Source organism: Cryptomeria japonica, chromosome 9 (genome assembly GCF_030272615.1).
Source record: "Cryptomeria japonica chromosome 9, Sugi_1.0, whole genome shotgun sequence".
Lineage (NCBI taxonomy): Eukaryota > Viridiplantae > Streptophyta > Pinopsida > Cupressales > Cupressaceae > Cryptomeria > Cryptomeria japonica.
Window position 1 is genome coordinate 171,137,334 of NC_081413.1, and position 18,606 is coordinate 171,155,939.

At 41.6% G+C, this 18,606-nt stretch overlaps 2 protein-coding genes across 2 annotated transcripts in view; both read left to right on the top strand.

Moving 5' to 3' along the window:
• LOC131038005 (protein TIC 100) overlaps positions 1-18,606 on the top strand; it is an 89,743-nt gene that overhangs the window by 45,446 nt on the left and 25,691 nt on the right. The gene's annotated exons all lie outside the window — the stretch shown is intronic.
• On the top strand, positions 15,188-18,231 carry LOC131858069 (uncharacterized). The gene is made up of 2 exons (XM_059210995.1): positions 15,188-15,459; positions 15,730-18,231. Exon 2 carries the CDS (start codon positions 15,751-15,753, stop codon positions 18,067-18,069), a length of 2,319 nt encoding a protein of 772 aa, XP_059066978.1. The 5' UTR covers positions 15,188-15,459; positions 15,730-15,750; the 3' UTR covers positions 18,070-18,231.

Here is an 18,606-nt window from a genome sequence, read left to right on the forward strand (position 1 = left end):
TGTCCTCAGAAAACTAATTTTTACCAGCCATACTTACATTCCAGAAAATGATTGTTTTCATCAATAAAACTGATTTCTATTGATTTTATGCACATTTTGAAGATTACAACATATTTTAAAAGTCTGAATTTTCAGGTTGTCTTCAGAATTTTGACCTCCATTGTTGACTGCGGAAGGTGTCTTCAGACATTCATTGTGTGAAAACACAACCTTTCACACCTTTCCTAAGTCATCATCAATCCGGTATACTCCTTTGCATTCTTTGCTTGCATATTTTCTAACCGTAAGGAGGTATAAATGAATTTTTATGGAAGGCTTCCATGCCTTAGTGTTGTCACACATTGAACGTAATTGCTAAAATTTACCAAGTGTATGGATTATTTTCTTGACTTCATGCTCTAAACTAGTTAAATCTCTAGAAAGTCAGGAATTTTATTACAAGTATTTATTTTTATCCTAGGACTAACTTCCAGTTTCGTACAGGTGCGATGTCGAAGTCAGGATACAAGGAAAGGAAAGAGCTGCTGAAGACGTTGGAGATTGGATTTTATCCAGAGTTCAAGATTTCATCCAGATGGAGGGAGATCACTGATACCAACATGCATTTCCTGGACTTCGACCAGATGCAGCGTCGGATGTTCGGATCCAGAGATCAGGTTCCTTCTCTAGCATATGCGAATATTATGAAGAGTGGCATTTTCCATGCCGCTGGGTTTCCACAATCCATACAGTGCAGTGAGTTGATTCTGGAGTGTGCACGATGTTACGATCCGCTCACAAGAATGATCAAGAGTCCGAAGGGTGTTGTCATCGCCTACCTTGTTGAGGATGCCATTGCTGAGGTATTCGGAATTCCACACAGTACAAACATGAAGGATGTGACCAAGGAAGATTATGCAGACAGATACACGAAGAAGATGGGTGTATGCAAGAGTTTAATTAATAAAGAATGGATGATTGAACCTAGAAATCATCATTCCAAGGCTCCCAAGACACTTATGTGCGTAGATTTTAAGGAGGAATATAGTGATTTGATATTCCTACTCAACAGAGTGATGGGAATGCTACAGGGAGCAATATTTCATGGATGGATGTTCTACTTCATCCAGGATTGTCTTAAAGGGACACTAGTGAATTGGTCTAAGATCATAAGCGACAATCTGGATTTTCAGTTGAGGAATGTAGAGAGGTCCAAGTCATTCGCCATGACTTCTTACCTGGTGTACTTGCTTGCACGGCTTGTTTCATACAGAGGATTAATATGCAAAGGTGAAGTCGGGAATGGGCAAGGACAGTTTAAGAGTTATGAATGCTACCCCCAGTTGAGTATGCACATAATTGAAGACTATAAAAGAGTGAATGATGCATTCACTATGTACATCACACGGATGCTGCAGGGCGGAATCTACAGAAGATTGTCCAAGGAGGCAACAGAGTTAATAGAGAAATATGGATCGTGGTATATACAGTTTCCCACTTTCACATACCTCACGATTCATGGGTTTCAATCTGAACCCTATAGACTTCCTAGGTATCCTACTGACAGAATGATATTGTTGGAAGTGGTAAGACAACTTCTAGAGTTCGATGTTATCCAGAGAGAGAAGCATAGGACAGGAATGACATTCCCTATTTCAGTTGGGAAGACGTCAAAGGTCTGCCAATCCGCCATAGCTGCCAGCGCTGCAGGTGTGGAGATTGCATTCTACAGATTCGCTACCTACAAGAAAAGAGAAAGATTTGATCCAGACAAGAAGGTCGGAAGGATCAGAGGAGAGAAGTTCACTCACAAGGTTGACATAGAGGATTATTGGGCTAACTTAATGGACGAACAAGCAGTAAAGAGAAGAATGTGGTCCAAAATGTCAGTGGATTTCATGAGGAAGTGTGGACTTTTCCTCATCCCTGATCAGGTATTAGATGATAGAGATCATACACACCCACATTATGAGAATGAAATGAAGAAGGCAATCCTATTGCCAAATTGGTCAGAGTCAGAGGAGACTGATCTGAATATATTAATGAGAGAAGTCTTGAATTTCTCCCGCACATGGGTAGATATGCAGATGAACAGATTAGTTGGCATGGGTGTTCCCTTCACTTATGAGAGGATGAAGACGAAAGAGTCTACTTCCGAGGATAATCAGAGGACTGTTAGTGATGTCAGGATTCATGCAGACGAAGAGAGTCAAGCTCCCAAAAGAAGGAAGAACATGCATGGAGAAGTCAAGGCTAGAGAGAAGAAGATTGAGGATGTGAAGAAGAAACAGAAGACTATCATTCCTTCACCCCCTCCCAGTGTCTCATCAATCGAAGTGATTGAAGTAACAGAACAGAATAAGGAGACTCAGCAGTGTTCCAACACAGTGATACTACCAGAGAATACTCAAGAATTTCATGCCACAGCAACATCTGCACCTCCTAATGAGAATGATGACCGGCCGGGATCCCCTACTGCCCTTTTGGAAGTTAGTTTGGGAAATGATGTATATGATTGGACCAGGAATAATCCTGATGATAATGATGAAGTTATCTCGGCACTGAAGGACCTTGATCAAGAAATATGTCTTGATGATGGTATGGAGATGACCGCTATTCCTGAATGGTTGAGGAAGAGTATGGAAAAAAGTAAACGAATGATAGAAGTACAGCCTATTGAGGATATTGATGACTACCTAGCTAGGAGTGCTAAGAAGAAAGAGCCCAAGAGAGTGGAGATTTTGTCGCACATAGCTAGAGATGAGACAGGAATGCGGATTGCGCAGATTGCTGTTCCTAGAGCAGGCGTGACAGTGGACACTGCTACTCCCATGGATTTCCAGATCACTTCAGTTGCCCTTGGTCGTCCATCCGCAGGGCAGGAATTTCAGGAGATTGGTGACAACCTCCAAGCAATCAATGCCAAGTTAGACACAACGATTGCGGAGAATGAAAGGTACAAAGAAGAAAATATTAGACTCAGAGAGTATATTGCAGGGACAAGGCGTGGGGATCCCACCCTTATTTCCCCTATTGCAGTTGACCATGGAATACATTCACACTGTGAGGTAGCGAGAGGTACACACTCAGAGGTGGAAAAGTGGATTGAAACCACAAGAAGGCAGGCAGATGATTTCCTTACTTAGTTTGTCCAAGCATATGATAAGACAACAACGCTTGTATTCAGAATCCAGTATTTGGAGGGAGTTTGGGAAGAATTCCGGCCTATCCAAGAGAAGACTATTCCATGCCTCCTGGCATTGAAGAAGGTTCCTAATTCCATTTTGGTTAGCGAGAACATTGTGCACAGTGGAGACATATATAATTTCCATGGCTGGTATTGTGCACTAGCTTTGAAGAAATCAGCTTATGAGAACGCCCAATCGAGTTGTATGGAGATGGAAGGATTAATTCAGGGCATTCAGATGAAAATCCTTGCCTCGATTGAGGAATTATTGGGTGTTGATGTTAGTGATGCTAGTGGTTTACACTTAGCCGAGTTAAGAGACAAGATAAAATTATGTATTTTTGCCAGTTGGACCCTTTGCAGAAGAGTCAGATAGATGACTTGGTCTCTTTGTTGATTCATGTTCATAATTCGCAAAAGCTCATACCTGAATGGGAGAACACTTTGAATGCTTGCTCGGATTCATTGGATGTGATTGATTTACAGCTGGATACCTTGCCTAGCGTTTCCATGGAGGAGTTAGATTCAGTTTTGGCTAGATTCTTGGAGTATGCTAGGAGAGAGAGAGATGCAGGGAGGAATCTTCTAGAAGATTCTCTATATGATGACTAGGTATCTTTCTATTGGGCCATATGTTGGTGGCACCATTTTTGATGTAACCCTAATTAGGGCAATTCTAGGGTTTTGTTGGCATGATCTCGGTCGTTGATCTTAGATCAATCTGGGCCATCCATTTTGTAAGAGACTCTATATATGCCCCTTTGTCTCTCATTTGTAAGAGAGAGTTTTTGTAGAATTGTTGGTATATGCTACAGCTATTTGAATCCTAATCATTGTTCAATTGTTGGTGATTTTGCTCTTCAAGTGTTGTATTTGCATTCATGGTTCTCAATTCCTCCAAGTTAGATTAGAATTTAGATTAGAATTTATTTTCATGTATGTTAGATTGAATGGAAGATTTGTTGAGTATATTTGTGTGGAATCCTTAATCCATACCACTAGCCTCTTTCCGCTGGTAAGTGCGCCTTGTGTGGTCAACTGGAGTTTGAGTAAGCATAACTTCAACTATTACGCGTCCGTTGACAAGCATCAACTTGGATGGTGTCTTCGTTTGATGGTAATAGTTTGAAAATCATTAAGTATACCTTAGATGATTGCACTAAGCTTGTGTCAATACCTGATTGTGAGACCTTGCCTGGTTTGATTCCACTAAATCCATTCACCATTTCCTACATTCCTAGGATTAGAATAGATTTCCTGAACCCTATTCTTTTTCCCCCTTTTTTAGTAAGAAGTAAATCCAGAGCCTTATTGATAAATCTTAAGTTGTCAGCACACCTATTCCACATCATTCATGATAATCCAAACATTTGCGTAAGTCCCCAAAGTGAAACACAACAATTCACATCAACCACTGAACTTACCCACTCGTCAAGACCTGACATGTAGAAACCTTGGAATCACATTAGTTGATCTCATCCTTAGCATCTGAGGTGATTTTGTTCAAGAGAGGGTAAATTACTTTGGTAATTTATTCTGTATTGTTATGTGCATAAAAAACACATAAACAGGACACTAGCGCGCCACGTGGACGTCTGCGCGCAGCACATTCGTCTCGCGACATCTTAACGTTCAAATGTTGGTTTTGAGCGCGTCTTTCCACTTGTCACCTGCATGTGTCAGTAGAAACGGCTCCGAACCCTTCAAACGGCTCGCCAACCCTCTTTCCCTCCTCTTCTCTCTTTTAAATCTATCTTTTCTCTCCATTCAAGCTCCCTTGGTTCTCTCAAGAAAGATCTCTTGTTCGTTGAGCTCTCACAACTTTCTCTTGTCCTTGCTGTTGCTACAACAGTCTCTAGTTTGCTACAACACTCTCAAGCTCTCATAATATCTCTTGCAACTCTCTTGGCTTTTTCAAGCCTCTTTGGTAATATATTTCTATCATTCTATATATCCCATCTTTGAGCATCTTGGGATTTATCACATCCCTCTTTTATCATTTATCATCTATCATTTATTTTATCTTGCATTTATCTTTTATTCTATCAATCTATCTGGGTTGTCCGTGGAGGTGGAAACACTAAAATGGGGGTTTGACTGAGGCAAACTCCAAAACACAACCCCCAACATTTTCCTTCTTGCTTGTGTGCAAGTTTATAATCATAGGAAGAAGATCTTAGCTGGAGGCTTCATATCGTGGATCGGTTGTGAGCTTCCTTCTTTTCCCTCTTCTCAAGTCATTCTAATATTTCTCATTCTGCGTTATTAGTCTATCTTGTTGTTTTTCTACGTTCATTTAATATTATAATTGTATCTGCAACCCCCGTATGGTCTCTGTGTTTAGTCCGTACTGGACGACATCATGTCGCGCTGGTGTCGCAGCTCCGCGCCGTTGTCCTGAGGACTGAGACTCAACAGAGTCGTCCGGGAGTCTCGTCTGCAATTTATTAGCTTAGCTTTTCACTTTTATCCCCTGGCTCACCTTAGCGCTAGTTTGAGTGAGGTAGCAACAGATCGATTTGTCCTTTGAGATTCATCATCTTGGAGGTGACAAATCCCCTCCTCTACAAAGGGCTAGACCGGTTCCCCAAATCCTGAAATCTGGAAAGGAAGGGAAAGCCAGGTTTTGGGGTTCGAGGAGATGGGATACCTCTTCCCAAAAAGGGAAAGGGTAGACGGGTTCCCTAAATCTCGAAATCCAGAAAGGAAGGGAAGGTCAGGTTTCAGGGTTCGGGGATGCCTCTTCCCAAAAAGTGAAGGGGTAGACCGGTTCCCCAAATCTCGAAATTCGGAAAGGAAGGGAAGGCTGGGTTTCAAGGTTCGTGGATTCCTCTTCCCAAAAAGGGAAGGGTTAGACGAGTTCCCCAAATCCTGAAATCCGGAAAGGAAGGGAAGGCTAGATTTCGGGGTTTGAGGAGATGGGATACCTCTTCTCGAAAAGGGAAGCAGTAGATCAGTTCCCTAAATCTCAAAATTCAGAAAGGAAGGGAAGGCTGGGTTTTAGGGTTCAGGGAGACGAGATACCTCTTCCCAAAAAGGGAAGGGGTAGACTAGTTCCCCAAATCTTGAAATTCGAAAAGGAAGGAAAGGTCGGCTTAGACAAGATATCTCTTCCCAAAAAGGAAAGGGATAGACCGGTTCCTTGAATCTAGAATTCCCAAGAAGGAAAAGGGAAGGAGAATGGACCAATGGACTCCAGGGTATGAATGCAAGATGCAAGGGGGAAGGGAGAAGGCCCGAAGTCCGCCTCATGACAAGAGAACACTTAAACATTTTCTTGGTTTCTTGACGCTTGATCAATTGGGGCAGCCTTGGTTCATGGAACATATCTCTAATTAGTTCTCATTGATGGACCAAGGGTGTCATAAAATGACAACAAGTTGTTAAGAGATATTTCAGCTCAGATCTCCTTTGGGAGGACTTGGTACTTTGCATGACATTGTAATGTCATATATAATTTGCTTTGAACTTCACCCTTGGGAACCTTTTCATGTACCTCTTCTTCCTTAGAGAGGAACATAGACTTGAAAGGCCTAGTTGGTGAAACTAGTATAGTCTTTTGACTGTTGCTGAGAGTGGCATTATGATTGCTACTTATAAAGTGCTTTCCTCACATTTATGTTGCCTAGGCATGTTCATGTTATTGTGCATTTTGTGAAAGCATTTATGTCAACATATCCATCATCTTATCAAATATATTTTCTACCCTAAACTTATGACTCCTGTTCTTTTCCTTTTTTTCCATCCTGCTTTGTTATGGGATAGTACTTGTTGGAAGGGTTTCACCCTTTGGAATACCTAAAGGGTGTTTTTGCTTTTTGATTTCTCTCATACGATACTTGATCTATCACTAGAATGTATAAAAGTTCAACATGCAATCAATCAATTTTGCAAAGGAATCAAGGTGGTAGAAAAACCAACTCTAATACTACTATAATGTCCCTTCTAAAATCAACATCAGTGTCTTGGAACAATATTTAAATACATTTAAACAAAAACCTTAGAAATCTTAAGCATTAAGATAAATTTATTGGTTTCCCCATATTTTATTTAATTAGTCCAATCCCGACCTTGGAACCTGTTGACGTGTATTTTGTACACAATCATACACAGAATAAAATACCGACAGGCATCTTATCCTCTCTTGAGAAAATAGTCTCTAACTGCTGAAGATCTGCAAAAAGGATCAGTTAGGTGGACTCCAAGGTTCTTTTAGTGGGGTCTCCACGTGTGGACAAGCTTTTAGTGGTATGATGTGATTTGCTGTTTCCTTCAAGGCTTCTTACGGATTCAAAAGTTCAAAGGTTTTACTAATCTAAAAGGAACTTTCAAAAAAAAATGGGAAAAAGGACAGGGTTTAAGGAAGTCTAATCTAGCCCTATGAACGACTTAGCATGAATGAGATTTGGCAAGACTCAACCAATTTCAATTTTGCCATAAGATAACAACTCAATTGAAATTAGTGCGATCTTCTAAGGTAATAATGGTATTCAATGCATCAAAGACCAAGGACACTACCACGAAGGTACATATCCTAGATGCGAAAATGCTTGAAGGTTAAGGACTCAAAGTGTTTTCCAGTCGACCACGCAAGGCGTTCCTACAATCAGCAAGAAGCTAGTGGTTTGGATTGCGAATCCTACCAAATATCAAATCTCACACTTAGCCTTTCAAATTAACAAACTACTTTGATTGAGCGAGATTCAAGTACATCCAACAACCATGAAGATAACTTAAGAAATTTGCAACAAAACACCATAACTTCAATATTTTATTGATTTCCAAGTCATCATATACAACAATTGCTTGAACTTCTCTCTTCAAGACTCAATCTTGCTACAAAATAAAAATTGCTTACAACTCTAATCTCTCAACTCTATTCTCTATTTTCTATTGACTATTCTATTACAAATGAAATGAAAAAATGGGGGTATAAATAGCATCCCCAATTACAATGAAAGGTCCAGATTGAAAGTAAATCAATGGACAAGATCATGACACCTAAACCCTAATTAGGGTTTGTTACAAATGACCTCCTTTTTACTGAACAACATTAAATACATAACCAAATATTAAATTTGGCACAAAAATCTAGGAGGTATTAGCCAATGAGAAATAAGATGTCATGTCATCTGTAACAACCTTTCATCTAGAATCTTATTCCCTTTCCAATTCTCTTTCTTAGCATATGCAATGAATTTTGTCACGATTCCTTCGATTTCTGTGCTTGGAATCTCGGGAAGATTCTTGATACTCTCTTCTAAGTGGATAACCTGATCAAATGCATCTAGAAGAGCTGTGTCCCAAGTGGGTTCAAGTTCCTTAGTTCTATCAATTAGGAGCATGGTGGCATACATCTGATCATACTGCTCATCTGTAACATCTGCGTCCTTGCGAAAGATGATCTTGATTCTATCTTCAAATTCTTGTAAATCCACATCTGTCTCGACCTCGATCCTTCTGCCAAGAATGGTACGAAGTACCTCAAATACTCCGTCCTGGATCGGATTGATCACCTCCTCAACTTGACTACATCTAATACTGATGTCCTCAAAGAGAACACTCTTTATATGGAGTAAGGTTGACCACTGAAACAAACTGTGAGAATCGCCTTCCAAGATCTTCTCTTGTGCTAAAATTCTTCTGGATGTATTTCTTATAACTTTCAAGACAGGAATGACAACGTCCTTGGTATGTGCAAATGCAGCTACTGTTGCCATCAATCTGTGGATTATCTCAAGAACTTGGATAGCCTGGTGGGTGATCTTCGACATCCTTGTAATAAACTCAATGGCCACCGTGTGAGATCTATCCATCCAATTACATGTACGCTGGACCATATCCCTGAATCTTTCTGCTTCATTGATTGATTGAAGGGGCAATGCCTGCAATGGTGATCTAACTGGATCCTGATGTCCCAAAGGTTCATTGATGTGACTGAAATATGTCCTCCATGCACCGACCTCTTTCTCAAGCTTTCTATTCTTTTCTACTTCTTCTCTAAATTTATCCTTCAATGCCTCAAATGTGTTGGTGGCATCATCTAAAGTCTGCTCTGCTGTGGATGGTCCTAACTCAATAGTCTGTATATGATAGTCTTCTGCTAGGATCTCACCCTCATATTTGTCTGCTGCCGGTGTAGCTATCTGCAGTTTTCTAGATCCAGTCTCATCTCGAATCATCTTGGACATCTTTGTAGCCTTCTTCTTCTCTGTTGTCATATGTGAACGTCCTACAAGGCTCTCTAAATCAATTGCACTGTCTTCATCCTCAATTACAATCACCTTAGTCAATCTTTCCTTCAACCAATCTGGGATATTTGATCTTGTCTCTTGAACTTGAATTTCTTTGTGTACTACTTCTTCTTGTCTGGGAGGAGATGTTACTTCATTATCATTATCTAAATCATAGTCTTAAAGAGATCCATCGGATGAAACATGCTGTGCCTGTTCTTCCTCCTGTCTGTCATTCTGTACCATCGATTCCATGGATTCTTCCACTCGAACTGTTCTATCTTCTGGCCTGGAAGAAGTACCTGGTGTTTGATCTTTGTTAGCACCTTGCTTTTTCTTGGAAGGCTCTTTCTTTTCTGATCTTTCCTTTCTCTTTGAACCTCTCGAATGGAGATTGCCCTCACTGGCACATCGAAGGTTACCTTCTCCTGAATTCCTAGGATTAGGATTGCCTTCACTAACACTGGCTCCACCTTCGGTTGGCTTTTCTTCCAAAGTAAAAGACATGGCTATGCCTTGTTCTCTCAACTTCTGATGTTGAATGTCTACCCATCTGCGAGTACAAGACAAGACTGGTGCCATCAATTCATCTAAATCCACGGCCTCGGGCTCATTCCAATTCAAACTAATTGTTTTGCTCTCTCTATCATATGAAGATTGGATGTGCCTGCCGTTGTCCTGAGCTTGGTCAGCTACTCTGTAAATCTTACATTTCCTGATGAAATCCAAAGGCAATCTAGAATGTATCTTACGTTTCACTTCGAGATCATCTAGGAGATTCATCATAAAATCTTCAATCTGGTACTCATGTCTAAATCTTCTACCGACCGTCTCCTCTAAATGTCCATGTGGATCAAAACTATTCCTCCAAGCAAAAGATGAAAAAGGATACAAGGCTAACTCCCTCTCTGCGTCATCCATGGCTGAGACATTGGGACATACCTCAACTGAATTACCCAAAATAATAGGTACCTGAACTCCATTCTGATGTCTGTGTCTGAATGCCTTCACATATGCTGCCAACTGCCTTGTTACTTCAAGTAACACAATTCTATCTGTAGGGTACCTTGGCAACATGTATGGGGGTAAAGGACATCCATATACTCTAATGTAAGTGAACTTGGGAAACTGAATGAACCAAGCACCGTACCTCTTGATTAACTCCTGGGCATCCTGAGATAATCTGTTGTGAATCCCTCCTTGCAACGTCCTGGTGATGTTCATTGTGAAAGTATCATTGATTAACTTGTAGTTCTTCCCTGGTGGATGATGCAAGTGAGTATAGGATTCACATACTCTGACCTCGCCGGGTCCTCTTCCAATCACTCCTCTGTGAGGTAGTCCTGCGTACTCAACGCTCCTGATTAAGGCATAGATGACATATGAACTCATGTGGAAGGACTTAGTAGCCCTGAGTCTTCTCAACTGTACGTCTAAGCAATGGCTAATTATTCTAGCCCAATGTATTGTACCCTTTCCTTGAACAATTACCTGGATGAAATAAAACATCCATTTCTCAAAATAGAAGGCATGAGGTGCTCCTGTAACTCTGTTGAGCATGGTAATCAAATCTCTGTACTCCTCTTGGAAATCGATCCGGTGTGGTGTGTTCGGTACTTTGCTCAGACGGGGACGACTCTTGAGTAGCCAGTTCTTGTTGATTATGCTTAAGCAAGCATCTGGATCATCATCGTACACTGATCTAGCTCCTTCAATACTCTTGTATATCATGTCCCTGTGTTCTGGAAGATGGAAGGCTTCACTTATGGCCTCCTCTGAAAGGTACGCCGAAATGTTTCCCTCATTGGACACAATTGTCCTGGACTGTGGATTGTAATGACGGGCACACTCGATCATCAACTCGTGACACTGAATGGCTGGAGGAAAACCGGCCGCCTTAATGATGCCACTTTCTATTATTCTCCGGGCGACAGGTGATGGCTTGCCGATGTAAGGGACCTCTCGGAACTTCTTCGTGCTAAAGTTCCCCAAGTTTGTATCTCCAATGTTGCTCCACTTGGACACGATCTTGGTCTCCACTTCTTCAGTCTTCTGATCTTCTTTCATGAGAGCCGAGCGACTGGTGGATGCTCCCGCCTTTGGGGTCGCCATACCTACACAACATTTCATTATAAGAAATAGATTTTGCAATAAATAACGTAGATAAGAGAGATAGATTTTAGGAAACCTCATGATAAGTCCCTAGAGTTATCATTTCCTAAAATACAACGATTGAGCTAAGAGATTTAAAATTCAAAATTTGAAATATGACGATGAATGAATAAAACAATAATAATTAAATCGCCATACCTCGATAGAGAGCTAACTCTAGAATGCAAAAACAAAATTTGCCTAGGCAAAATTGAGGTATAAAGATAATCTTCAATATGATCCCCTCAAATTTGATTTCGCCACCTCTGGAGAGAATGTGATCTTCAATTTCGCACAAATAAATCACCAAGTCCTTAGCAAATTAGCCTTAGGCGTGGTCTTGGATGGATCTTCAAATTCGCTCTTGGTGTGGTCTTCGAATTCGCACCACCTTTGATCTTCAATGCAATTCGCACCTCTTTAAACACACCTCGCACGCCTCACACCACCTTGGGAATGTCTACGCCACCTTTGGTTTGAAGTCGCACCACCTTTGGAATGTCTAAGCGCGCCACCCTTGGTCTTCAATGCAATTCGCACCACCTTTGGAGTGTCTTCGCCACCTTGGATAAATGAAACTCGCACTATATTCGCCTCTTGTCAACTCGCATAAAGGAAGGTAAAATAATGATGTAGAAATGATAACTTTTACCCCTTTATATAGCGCTTGCATCCTTTACCCCCTTAGGCCGACTTAATAAAAAATAAAAATTTCAAACGATTTTTAAATGATTTGCAATGACATAACAAGGCCGACCTCTATATATGAGCGCTCAAATCGATTTTCTTATTAATTAATTAATTAATTACTAATGCCTTGCGTTTTTTAATTGCAAATTTCGATTTTTAAATAAGGCAAAAATAATTAATAAATGTTAACGCCATATTAAATGCCAATAACAAATGGATTTTCAATTTTTTAAATTGATTTAGCATTTAAAGAAAATTTGAATTGTTTTAATTTGGCGCCAAAATAAGAAAATAAAGGGACGTACCTCATCGCTCTGGTCCCTTGGAGAGGGACAGGAGCGATCCATGATTTTGGCATGATTCTTGCGTTTTTAACGTTCAACTCCTTCACTTCCACGTCCCAAATCGATCATCTGGTGGTCCTTTGAACTTGAATTTCTTCCTTGTGCGAGCAAGTGCATCCCATGACCATTATCGCCCTGGTCCCCTGGAGAGGGACAGGAGCGATCTCCATGTTTTATGTTCATCTTGTATCTTTGACCTTCGAAATATCATTGCTCGTGTCCTTTGCGCTTATTTCCATTGGCTTTCATTATGTGTTTGGATGCATTAAAGGGACCATCGCCCTTGTCCCTTGGAGAGGGACAGGAGCGATCCATTATTTCTCCTTGATCTTGGCAACTTTTAAACTTCGATCCTCTTTGCAATGTCCTCCAAATGTCGTCCTTCGCATTTCCTATCCTCATTTCGCCTTGATCTTTGAAGGAACGTGAGTGTTTTGATAGGATCGCCTTGGTCCTTGTCCAAAGGACAGGAGCGATGGGGGACTTTTACCTCGATTAGCAATGTTTGGACGTTAAAAACTCTTGCAAATTGTCTTCAAACGATGTCCTGGAGCATATATAACCTTGTGTATCTTTGTCTTTACGTAAATCTTGCATGGATTAATCTAATATATCAATATCGCTCTAGTCCCTTCCTGAGGGACAGGAGCGAAGTTCATCATAACATGCTTGTTCTTGTTTGTACCGACTTGCAATCATCTTTATTGCGTGGAATGATGTCCTTTCGACCCTCTTGGTAGCTTGAAACTTGCTTGTCTTTTGAAATCGATGCTTTAATAGAAATATCGCTCTGGTCCCTTGGAGAGGGACAGGAGCGATCTAGGTCTTTAGAGTGCAAATCCTTCCATGTGATGACCTTTGCAACGTTGCGCTTGATGGAAATGCCTTGAAATGTCCTCGCCACCCTTCGTCCTGACTTGGATCGGCCTTGAACCTTGGAGGGACGCCCTTGAACTTTGGAGGGACGCATCATCACCATTGTATCGCCCTGGTCCCTTGGAGAGGGACAGGAGCGATCCTTCCTTTGTGGCTTTCATCTCTCTTTGCCATGCGCTAAGTTTATATTCAACGGATTTGTCCTTCTTTACTCTATACGCCCATGCCTTGACATCATTTGGAATTTTGCAAAAAAAGGCAATTATATCAAAAATCGCTCTGGTCCCTTCCTGAGGGACAGGAGCGAACTAGGCATTTAGCATTGGTATGGACGTCCCAAAAATCTTCAATTTATATTCAATGCATTCATCTCATGTTCTCCTTCGTTTTTGAACGTAAACTTGCCTTGACCCTTGTCTGGATTTTGCAAAATGGAGGAAATCGCTCTGGTCCCTAGGAGAGGGACGAGAGCTACAAGGTACCTCGCCCTGGTCCCTTGGAGAGGGACAGGAGCGATTTAGTCAATATAGGTCATTTTCCTTCGTTTTTTGCATCTCAAATTATATTCATTTGGCAAAGTATCTTCCTTCGGACGTCCTCAAATCATTAAGTTTTCAAAATCTTGCAAGGACAAGGCGAAATTTGAATTGTAGCTCCGGTCCTTCACTGAGGGACAGGGGCGATTTTGCTCCTGGAGGCATTTCTGTGTTCATGAAAATCTTCAATTTATATTCAAATGAAAGATCTTGTCGTTCTCTATCACTTCAAACGTAAAATTTGTCTGGACTCTGCAAGGACAATGAGATATTTGAAATTGAGCTCCCGTCCTTCACTGAGGGACAGGAGCGATTTTGCTCCTATAGGCCAAAATAACAAGATTTTTCACATTTTAACACTTCACGAGGCGAAAACAAATCAATTCCAATGCCCAGGATCAAACTTCAAAAAAGTCAAAATTTGGTCAAAATATTCAGTCAGACAAAAATTCATATTGACGGTCATCATTTAGACAAGTTTAAGCTCTACATGAACATTCCAATTGAAAATTAGACCATTTTGGCGAATTCATTGCATTCAAAATTTGCATTCTAGACAAGAAGCTCAAAAAGCTCTCAAAAGTGACTGGATTTTGGCTTGAAAAGGCAATATTTAAAACCCTAAGGCTTGGCCCTAAATCCAGACGACTAACGGACTAACAAAACCCTAAAAACGAAAGCGAAAACAAGCGAAAAAACAGGCAAAAAGAGGGGGTCCCCATTTGCGATGGGGCGATGTGTGAAATGGTCACAACAGAACCCTAGGTTATAGAGACATTTTACAACCCAGAAAATTCATAGAATGTAGCCTTTTAAACCCTAAAGTGTTGAACCCTAATCGATTTAGTTGACTAAAAAAAATCGAAAATATTTTTTTAAAGGTTATGCAAATAACAAAAAATCCTAGTGAACCACGGGGACGCGTCCCCCCCATTTTTGGGCGCGTCCCCCCGTCAGAGACGTCTCGGGGACGCGGGGACGGGGACGCGACGTCCCCCGCCGTCCTGCCACCGCCACCCAAACTCCGCCGGGACGAGGAGACGTCCCCGACGCGGAGACGTCTGGGCGTCTCCCTGTCCCTCAAGAGACGTCCAGGCGTCTCTCGAGGGACGGGGGGACGCCCAGGCGTCTCCTGCATTCCCACACGAATAAAGCGCATTTTTTATTTTTTTTTTAAGTTTTTTATGACATGTGCTTTTTGGGGGGGGTTAAGGGGTAACCCTAATTGGACGTGGGCCCCACCCTACCCCCCAAAACAACACAAAAACATATTTAGTTTGGATTTCACTCTCATTATGCAAAACTGATTTTTTTTCCAGCAGCTTGAAGAGGAGGAACAGCTTGAAGAAGATTGATTGAAGGGGTGAAAAAAGTGACTACAAGCGTGATAGGAGCTAGAAGAAGCAAGAAGAAGAGGAAGAAGAAGATTCTTCTACATTTTGGAGAGATTTTTCAAGCACAAGGTAGGGTTTTTCAACTTCTTCTTGTTTTTTTTTTGTTTTAGTTTCTGATTTTCATTGTTCTATGTCATTTTCGGTTTTTTTAATTTTTTTTCCCTATTCATCTTAAGACTCAAAATGAGATTTGATGTTGAATCTTGAGGGCAAAATGATTTTGCCCTCAAGATTCAACATCAAATCTCATTTTGAGATGAATAGGAAAAAAATTTAAAAATATATTGTTAAACAAGGCTGATTTTATTTTTATTTTTATTTTTATTTTGTGAAATGCAGTGTCAATTTGAAAATTTCACAATGAGCTCCCAAGGCACGAGTGAAGATAACATGGAAATCCATTCTCATAGTGAGAATGATTCAGAATTTGAACCTGAAAATGAGGGGGGTGACCATGGGGCTGATCCTGAAGCCCAATCTAGTTCTATGGCAAGTGCAGCAGCTAGTACAGGTTGCCCTTCAGAGTTGTTGGCACCATATGCTAGGGGTCATTTTGATCCTAAGTCTCCTCTAAAACAGTTTGCTTCACAAATATCAGTACAAGGCACTGCATCACATTCAAGTGGGGGAACAAGGAAGTGGAAGTGCAATATTTGTGACAGAGAATGGTTCGGTAGCATTAGCAGGGTGAATGCACACTTTCTATTTTGGAGAGGAAAAGGCGTGAAACATTGTAAGTTTTTGGAGGAACCCAAAAATATACATTACAGAATTGAGTTTAACAGGCTTTGGGGGGTTCCAGATGACACAAATATTTCAATGCCTACTACTTTGTCTGCTAGGGCATCACTTCACGACAGCCAGAATGTGCCAGTGCCACATACTTATCATGCTTCGCAGGCGGGAGGAATGATGTTTGGATCTCCATCTACTTCCACTTCTACTGCTGCCAGGGCTGGGAAACGTAAGTTGCATACACCACAGAGCAACCCCATTGTTGATATGTTTAATGTGCAGCTGAGAGATGAGATAGATGAATCCATTGGCAATTTCTTCTTTGCCAATGGCATTCCATTTCATGTTTCACGGTCTCCTTATTATAGGAAGATGATAGATATGGTGGCCAAGGGAGGACCATCTTATGTGCCACCAGGGGAGACGAAAATGAGGACCTCGATCTTGGATAAAAGCTATTCCAAGATCAATATTTTGATGGAGAAGATGAAGGCATGTTGGGTGGCATCGGGGTGCAGCATAGTTATGGATGGGTGGACGAACATTAGCCATTGTCCACTCATCAACGTCATGGTCACATGTGCAGAGGGCCCATACTTCCTTAGAGCAGTTGATTGTACAGGGCATCGTAAAGATGCTGATTTCCAGTTTCAGGTCCTCAGGGAGGCTATTGAGGAGGTTGGGCCACAAAATGTGGTCCAAGTAGTGACAGATGCAGCCTATGTGTGTAGAGCAGCAGGGAGACTCGTTGAGGCAGCCTATAGACACATTTGGTGGACCCCATGTTGTGTGCATGCCATGAACAATGCACTCAAGGACATGGGGAAGATTGACTGGATTAGAGGAGTGGTCACCGATGCGAGAGATGTGCAGATGTTTATCTGCAACCACCACATTTCACATGCACTCTTCAGGACCTTCGCGAAGAAGGAGTTCTTGAAACCAGTTGAGACTAGATATGCATCCTATTTCATTCTCTTGGAGAGAATGATTGAGTTGCAAGAGGCATTGCAACTCATGGTTATGACTAATGAGTGGAATAGGTGGGCTGAGGCCAAGACAGAGCAGGGGAGAAGGGTGAAGGAGATAGTGAAGAGTGATGTGTTTTGGACTGATGCGAAATACATTGTCTCCATCATTTCTCCAGTATTCCAGGTGATCAGATATGGGGATGGGGATGCACCTAACCTTGGAGAGGTGTATGATTGCATTGACTCTATGCTTGGCCAGATGAGGGCTGCTGTGCGAGTGAAGGACCCCTCTCTAGCATTCTACAATGAGCAAATCCGGCCTATCATTCAGAGTAGATGGGACAAGTTGAACACTCCTTTGCATATGGCTGCCTTTGCCTTGAATCCTAAGTGGTACAAGGCTAGACCGGGTAGAACGACACCGATTGAGGATGATGAGGTGAAGGCAGGTTTCTTTAGGTGCATAGAGAAGATGTTTGATTCCAGAGATGCCGGCACAATGCGCACTGAGTGGGGAAGATTTGCCACTCTTAGAGGTTATTCAGATGCAGCAAAGATGGATATAGACATTATGGCACAGGAGGACCCACTTTTGTGGTGGAAATGTCATGGCCCGAAATCTTTGACCACCACTCTAGCCATCCGTCTGCTATCCCAGGTTTCCAGTTCTTCAGCTGCTGAGAGGAACTGGTCTACATATAGCTTCATCCACTCTCTTAAGAGGAACAGACTTACCTCTAAGAGAGCAGAGAAGCTTGTGGCTGTACACAGTGCTTTGCGTCTTATTGACCGCAAGACACTTATGTACAAGGAGAGTCCAGCGGCACGATGGGATGTAGAGCCAGAGGAGCCTTCACAGATTGATGAGGATGATCCTACCACTTCAGATGCAGGGCTAGTTGGTGTGAGCTTGAGGGACCTTGATCCTCAGGAGTCCAGCAGTTCCAGTGAGGAGGAGTTTGCAGATGATTAGAGGCCTCCATTAGCTACAGTTTGAGTTTTCACTTTTCAGTTTTGTCATTTTGTATTTGACTCGTCTCTTTTGTAATGCTATTGCTACACGTATTTGTATTTGGCTACTCATTGTAATGATGAATCATGTAATCATCTTTATTATTATAGACTTTGCAATGGCATCAGATATTCATATTTTTCGTTTTCCTTTTTCGATATTCATATGATAGAAATGAGAAATCTCCAATTCGACAATTTCATTTGTCAAATTTTATTTACTTTTAGTTTTAGCAATTAGCAATTAGTTACGTATCACTAATCTAAGTAATCTTGGTATTTCCTATAGTTTCATTTGAAATCTAATTCTTATACTGTTATACTGTTATACATCTTTTCAAAACTAGTTTTTCAAGTACTATATGTATATATATGAGCACCACCACCCCGCCACCCCCCCCGCCGCCGTCCCCCCACCGTCCCCAAATTTAGGCCCTTGGTCCCCCCGTCCCCGAGACGCGTCCCCCTCGCCCCCCCGTCCCCCCGTCCCGAACACCCG

Excerpts from the sequence above, each read along its gene's own strand:
- LOC131858069 (XM_059210995.1), top strand. The coding sequence starts at position 15,751 with ATGAGCTCCCAAGGCACGAGTGAAGATAACATGGAAATCCATTCTCAT.